Raw genomic sequence first — 8,073 nt, forward strand, 5'->3', positions numbered from 1 at the left:
AAGGAAAGAAAACTGAAACCACAATCTGAATTATAACCGCAATACAGTGTTCACTTGACCTTTTGTTACCATCAGTTTCTGGATTTCAGATTAAGCACATACTGTTCCATCATTAGCTATTACCAATATTTTAAAATAAAATGTATATTAACTTGTGTCAAAGATGATCTTGTATGACGGAACGTATTTGTTTTTCTAGTTTCACTGGAATTTTTATAAACTGTTTTCATATTTTTTAAATTTTGAATATTACTTGTTAGCTATGAAATGTACTGTACTAACTGAACTATGTTGAATTGTAGGTGAAATAAGATAAACAAATCAGTAGTTCAATGAAGTTACTTGAGAGCTTGGTTGGGAGACAGAGGCACTCAAGCAGTAGTATTAGGAAACCCTGAGATCCATTACCATACAAGTCCCTGGTACAAACAGCTGCTTAGTTATACATTATAAAGTTGATGTATCAACTTATCAACTTACTGTATCAATCAATGAGAATTCATTGATTCTCACAATGGAATTGATTAGGGGAGTCAGGATTTGACTGCAAGGTTAGATATTAAGGGTGTTTAGCTACAATCCTGGAGGGCTGCTATGTCTGTGTTTTTTCCCAGTGTAATGATTGGCTTAAATTGCTGAAATTAAAGTATTTTGAATTGAATTAAAATTTAATTAATCAGTTGAACACCAGTTCTTTATGGACCGAAGATAGAAGTATTCAAAATCCTCAAAAGCATGCCCAGAGGATTTCTTCAGAAACTAACAGTAAAACACAAGGCACAGGACACAAGTGGAAAGTGCAGAACTGCATTTAAAACTTAGAACAGAAGGCACTTCTTTACGCAAAGAGGTGCCGGAGTATGGAACACTCTACCCAGTCTATTAAAGCCAATTTCCTGGCTGGATGGGGCTCATTGATCAATTAGCTACTAAGTAGCAAACAGGCTAGATGGGCCACTTGGCTTTCTCGTTTATAACTGATCTCAAATTCTTATGATATGAAAAGACCTATACCACATTAAAAAACCTTAAGAACTGAAGTTGTGGAGTCCTGTTAAGATATTAACATCGAATATCCCTAACCTGCCTCCAGCAATCTCCTTCATTTTCTGTTTTACACTGCAACTGAACTTAATTAAAACCTTAATTGAGCTCATAATTTGCTTGATTGAATCTTTTGATTTCCAGCTCTCAGTAAAGTGGCACATTTGCAGCTAGTTTTAAAACTTTATCAGCAGCTTAAAATGTCCAACTGTTTTACAGCTGAAAACAATTTAAAAAGGTCTAATTAAGCAACTGTTAGTCCAATTAAAGCTTCAGTTAAGCTCAGCGGGAACAAGAAAACCAGAAGGTTTTCCCTGAGGATTTTTTAAAGTTACATCACCACCACATATAACTTCAAAATAAGAATAAAAAATAGCTGGTATTAATTTATATATGTTTAACTTCTTATCCAAAGGCTTACATTTTAAAAACTTATTTTTTTAAGGAATATACGCACAGAGGAAAGAACATCTGGCACTTCCATAAGCCTTCTGAGTATCTTCAGAAATTGTATAATTGTACTGTTATTCTGAGTTCATAATAAGATCAAGCACAGTTTCAAGCTTGGGGTATGTATTGTATTATTTCGATCATTAGACCAGATCATATTATTTTAAAAGAGTTGGAAAGGGATCTCAGTTAGCACATTACAACAAACCATTAAAATAGGAACATAATCAGTACACATAATGTTCTGTTTAATATAAAATATTAAAACCGCAGGTATCATTATGGTTAGAAATTTTAAATGTACAATTCTTTAAGAACTCAAAAATGTTCACAGATTTATTTTTAACTGTCTAGATTAAAAAAAAGATTTAGGTTAAAAGAAAATAAGATTTCACTTGAAAATAAAGTATGAGCATTTTTTTTAAATTTTATTTTAGAAGAACCACAATCACCACACCACCACATACAAACCCTGGTTTGGGCTTTTTGGGCTGTGAGCTAACATGGAAAATGTTTCTGCAAACGTTGGAAGCTGGATGTAGGCGAGGCAGTGGGTGGCACTCTTCCGGTGATTTCCAAGCCAGTAATGGTCATAAGGCTCACCGTCCAGTGGAAAATGCCAGCATTACACCTTTGCAGCACAAATTAAGATCTCTTTATTAGCCCTATATAATTTCTTGCACTGGGAAATTGTCTTTTTGCATACCCCAGCTTACTGTCACGAATGCACTCCTCCTCTTAAGGGCGCTCCAGCCCTTCCTCGTTCTACCTCATTCCCCACACCTGTCCCTTATTCCAGCCCCTCCTTAGTTCCACCTTAAAAGCCAGACGCAGACGTCACCCGAGATTCCTCATTAAATCGTGTTTCATGAGAGCCCAGGATCCTGCTGCATCTGGCTCCGTTATGCTTTTAATTTTCTGTTCCTGATTTCCCCTCACCGGTTCCGACATGGTTTCTGTTCCTATTCCCCCCGGATGGATCGCCTGGCCATGGACTTCTGCCTTTGTTTCTGATTACCCGTTTGGATTTCCTATATGGATTGTTCGCCCCGGACTCACTCCCCCTGGACACCTGCACTCCTTGGACACGCCCCCTGTCTCCATCCCTTCCCCTGCATGATTTTATTCCTACTGTGTCTTCACCAACCAGATTGTGTCGTCTGCATAGGGCCCGGAAAGAACTGCTACGTGACACTTACTCTCCATGAGACACACAGACAGGGAGTGAAGCTTGGGGTCAGAGCGCAGGGTCAGCCATTTATACAGCACCCCTAGAGCAGTTGGGGTTCAGGGCCTTGCTCAGGTAACCGGTAACCTTCCAGCCACAGGCACAGATCCTTAGCCACAGAGCCACCACTCCACCGCTCAAGAGCCCACTTCGAGCAAGAGAAAAGGTATAAGCTACTTTATCCAAAATACAGCTAGGTAGGTAGGTACTTTATTAATCCCATGCGGGGAATTCAAGTGCTACGGCAGCCAGGCACAATCAACACAGTGCAGTAAAAATCTAGTTGAAGTAATACAATACAGTTAATACATTAAAAAGGAAAAAAAAGGAATAAAGAATTACAAACAAAACAGGAAAAAGACACACACAACAGAATAACACTGTTTCCTGTTTCCCAGGCCTCTCTAGAATGAAAATATACAGTGTCTGCCCTGTTAGTGTTAGTTCAGCTGTGGCTCTGTAGTAAAAGAAGATGCTCCATTAGGGTCCGTTCTGGCCGTTGCTCAACATCCAGCTGCATCTTCTTTCTTCAGGTTTTCACTTACGACATCAATGGCTGTTTTAATGCTGTAAGAACAGACAAGTAACTTACTGTACTGTCCATATCTCTTCTGCGCTAATCCTGTTTCTACATCAGGATTAGTAGAAACATGTCGTATCACCGAACCCTCAAAGTAAAGGATGCTGGGTGAAGGTTGTAATTACTGCAGCATTAGGGCAGCAGAAATAAACATATATACAGTATGAGATCATTCATGCACTGGCTTTTACTCAAGAGGTCAAGAACAAACGAGCCGAATTCCATTAATCACAATGTTTGCCTTTTCTAAAAAAAAAAATACATTGAGACGTTACAGGAAATTCCAGATGGAAAAACTTGAAACTGGAAATCTTGTCATTTATATAGCTATGCATGTCATTTGTTTTTCCACATCAGGCGAAATATGTTAATAAGAAGAAATTACTGTCACTTATTTTTTGTTGTGTTATTATTAATTTGGCTGTGACCTTCATTTAAAACAACCTGCAAAGATTCCTATCAGAAATACATTGCAATTAAAAAAAAAACATTTTAGGTCTATTCAACCGTAACAGAAAGCTCAGCACTTTACATAAGGTACAGTAGGTAATGGCAAAGGAGTGTCAGAGTCATGTGACAAGTACTGTATAGTAAAGTACAGGTATATGTGCCATGCAGCAGGATGGCAGCAATGCAGAAGGAAACATCACTCACTGGGTGTGGGGAAGGAGGAGCTTGTAGAATCTACTGGTCCAACCAGATGGGCTGGAAGGTGCAAAGTGCAAGATTGATTTGGTGGTGGAATGATAGTGTTTGGTACAAATAATGGCAAAGTCAGATCTGAACTCGCTGCTCTACATTTTAGTCTCCCTGCACAGTGCTGACTAAATCCCATCTTACCACCAGTCTTGCTTTTATTGTAAGTGCAACATGTCAAATACACAGCTCAGTTTCCCCAGCTGCCAATGGCCCACCCCTGCACAGCCAGGTCAACACTCTTCTAGACATCTATTAGAGTCAATAACAGAGAAAGACCTACCGCTCCATGGGCACGTTCGCCTCACACAGATTTGAGAACAGGTGCAGCTGATGAAGGGCATATGCATACTGTGAAAGGTAATTAAAATGACAAAGATTAGAACATGTTTAAATCACTTCAATGATTTAGAGATAAGGTCTACACCTTCTGATTCCCACAGGAAGGTATACTGTAGGTGCAAAATTCTAAAGTTCATTTAATATGTTCTTACTAAATTCTTACATACACTCATTAATATACTATAACACAAGTGATTAATTCCAGATAATGTATATGACAGTTCAACATAGTTCAGCAAAAGAGGCTTGAGGGATGAAAGAAAGCGAAGGTCAACGCTCCAGAGAATGAAGGAGCTCTTTTGGCATTCTCACAAGGAAAACTCTAGGACACCAGGGTAGAGCCTGATTTCCCAGTATATAAACAGAGTAAAGGCAGACCAGCTCCATCAATGACCTTAGCTTCACCAGTGACTGGTAAAGTCGTGGGTCAGAAACCAGTTTTAGTAGGGCAATCTTATGAATTTCAAACCAGGAAACTTAGTGGTAACTAAATTAATCGGTTATTGTGTCAGATTGTCAGAGAAAACAGGCAACTTTTTATTCCCGATCTCTGGCCAAACAGTATCTGCTGGGTTAGCCTCTAGTTTAAAAAAATACTAGGTTTCAAGAGTGCATCTCTTATGTCTGAACACCTGGGTGCGACTAAGTGTACATAAGGACCTCAAGGGAAAATGGAAAACAATGGATAGATCAGTTCCTTACACTTATATACAGTAGCACTTTTCTGGACACTCCACTCAAAGTGCTTTACAGGTAATGGGAATGATGCGACGGCAGCCATAGTGCGCACAGTACACTCACACACATCAGCTGTCATAGTGAGGGAGGAGGGCATAATGACGAAGCTAATTCAGAGATGGGGGATTATTTGGAGGCCATGATTGCTAAAGGCCAGGGAGAAATTTGGCCAGGAAACCAGGGTAACACTCCTACTCTTTTCAAGAAACTCCCTGGGATTTTCAGGACCTCAGTTTTGTCTCATCCGAAGGACAGCACATTTTTACAGTATAGTATCCCCATCACTATACTGGGGAATTAGGACCCACACAGACAGCAAGTTAAGCACCCACTGCTGGCCCCACTAACACCAGCAGCATTTTCCCAGGAGGTCTCCCATTCAGGTACTGACCAGGCTCACAGCTGCCTAGCTTTAGTGGGTTGTCAGATGTGAGTTGCTGGGTGATATGGCTGCTGGCCAATATGAAATGGCAGGCAGATATCATTTCAAAACTGAAGCTTGTAGTAAGCTTGGCAGTCGAGGGATTTTCATCACACATACAAGCATAAAAACACACATGGAAAAACTGAATGTTTTGGGGACAGTCTTTTATCATTCTTCCATGAAGACTGCCTTTATGATCATGTCACATTAGGCTGTATGCAACATATATTTAATAAAAAAGTGATGTATGTACTGCTGTTAGCCAAAATGTTATTCACTTTACTCAAGAGGAGCAGCAGCACATGAATGTGATTCGAGTCATTACAAACCTTTGGGTTGTGCCAGTTAAAACATTTCTGCTTGTAATACTCTATGACCTCCCGGTACACCTTGTAGTTGGTGATGTCGACTTGTCCCGAGGTTTGGATTGACTGTGCTTGCTCTTTGGAGTCGGTGGATTTTTCAATGATCTGTATTACCGATGCCCGGATTAGCTCTCTTGTCTGTGGAAAAAAATGTGCTGTTTGTTTTTGGTTTCAAAAGTTTTTACTGTAGATATATATACAATCTGCATGGTTTTTAAATAAGCCTCATCTGCCTATTTACATAATCATTTTTGCTCACAGAACTTATTTAGTAAATGTTGATCTGGCACAAAAATCTTTTAACCTCTTTACCATTTGTTGAATATGTAAATGTCTTTAATTTGTGTAAATTAAAGAATTTATTTTTTCAACATTGTCAGCCACGTGTCAAAATAGACAGCACCTGTATATCCTGATAATCACGAGCAGAATCTTTAGCGAGGGAAGGGTTTCACGAAATACAATAATAGATACTGCTCTTTTGTGCAGCACATTCCAGGTTTATTATTGAAGGAAATGTTTTGCATTCATGTGTAGAACAGATGGCTGATTTTTCTTTTCAGGAGCCATTATGTAAATGCATTTGTAACATGTTTCAGAAGTTCTTTTGAAAACCGACATCAAATGTCAATGATATTTGATACTGACAAGCTGGAACACTGGAACACATTATTATTAAAACAAAACAGACTCTAACACACCTGGGACAACCTCCTTCCTCATGGTCAGAGTGCCACACCTATAATTTACACAACCTCTATCTGGATATCGTGGCCTATGTTTCTTTCTTAAGCATGACACTTTAGCCAATGTTAAGTCTAATTAGCTACAGGTACCTGCATCAGGTCATCTAGGTCTTTCTTGAGCTTTTCTTTTTCTTCTGGGGTTTTGGCAGATTGTATTTTATTCTGCAGAGTCACTACAGGAACATCAGAGCTTTTCACGACTGGATCAACCGCTGGGCTTGTCATTATAACCTGCATGATATATGGAAAGCATGGTTCAGATTAGATTCCTTTTCTATTTCAAAACATCATCTCAGGCCTTAGATAATGTCAGTGGATATACTGAAATATAGTATCAGAGAGAGTCATAGCATGTGCCTTGGCACTGTCATGGCTTTGGGCTCCAAAACATTCTGTCCCCCAAAATACAGAAACAAGTCAAATACTGAAAGCTGTTAAGACACCACAAACTTTTAGACAAAGAATGACTGAAATACACATCACAAGCCTTTTATGTAATTTTATTTTTAAATTACGCTGAATTAATCCAGTTACAGTAAGTGTACAGGGTGCAATATAGACATTGCATCTTAAATACTGTACATTACTACAAAAACGGCGTATTTCTTTGAATGCTTCTTTTTTTTAATGGCTTTTTATATGGGAGAAAAAATCAGTTGTCCCATCAGGTCACATATCATATAATCTGTTCCTTTTTAGAATCTTTATAGGCTGAATATTTATAATTAAAGACTGAATAGGAATTTGGACACGTATCAACAGAGTTGGCACAGTTTTTGTCAATTCTGCAATTTCTGCAAATTCATAAACTTTTATTCCCAGTCCGTTTCTGGTTTGCTTCCCAGCACTGTGGTGGTCTAGCCCAGAAGAGCGTCACTTTAAATTCAATAGTCTCTTCGCTGCTAAATTCATGACGCAACTGCTGTGAAAATGATGTCCGGCCGGACCACGGACAAGCAGAAGTAATTCATTGTAAAATGAATAATAGTGACCCAAGAAAACATCCGTATCAGCATTCATTACAACAAGCATAAATATTACCGTAGTTTTAGAGACACAGGACTACAGTCAGCGCGGACTGGAAGAATGTAATTGTAAAGCTCTGTCCTGCGTCATACTGTATCTCTCAAATGATACAAAAACAACCTACACCATAGCAGCTTAATATAAGACAGGGATGTAATGTACAGTATGTTTCATTTCAACCTGACTTCATACTAATCGAGCAGAAAATTGAAATAATATCACAACAGACTCTAACAAAAACAGATTACCTCTTGCTAAACCTGTATAGCAACAATGACGAACTGAAACACGAATTAAGTCCTCGGTAGAGAGACGTCTGCTGCCTTGTCACTGGTTCCAAGTTGTGATGTGGGATACTTACTGCCCGCCCTGCCGTAGGAAAATGAAAGTGAAAGTGTAGAGAAGAAAACAGTGCTGCCACTCAGCGGCGAACA

At 39.0% G+C, this 8,073-nt stretch overlaps 1 protein-coding gene across 1 annotated transcript; it reads right to left on the reverse strand.

The window, feature by feature from the left end:
* Positions 1–1,901: 1,901 nt before the first annotated feature.
* LOC148652329 (legumain-like) lies at positions 1,902–8,073 on the reverse strand. Its single transcript, XM_088598974.1, has 5 exons — positions 7,888–8,073; positions 6,704–6,844; positions 5,832–6,005; positions 4,282–4,349; positions 1,902–3,289 (listed from the first exon to the last, which is right to left on the reverse strand). Exons 2-5 carry the CDS (start codon positions 6,836–6,838, stop codon positions 3,226–3,228), a joined length of 441 nt encoding a protein of 146 aa, XP_088455100.1. The 5' UTR covers positions 6,839–6,844; positions 7,888–8,073; the 3' UTR covers positions 1,902–3,225.

This window comes from Lepisosteus platostomus, chromosome 11 (assembly GCF_059453375.1).
Source record: "Lepisosteus platostomus isolate fLepPlt1 chromosome 11, fLepPlt1.hap1, whole genome shotgun sequence".
NCBI lineage: Eukaryota > Metazoa > Chordata > Actinopteri > Semionotiformes > Lepisosteidae > Lepisosteus > Lepisosteus platostomus.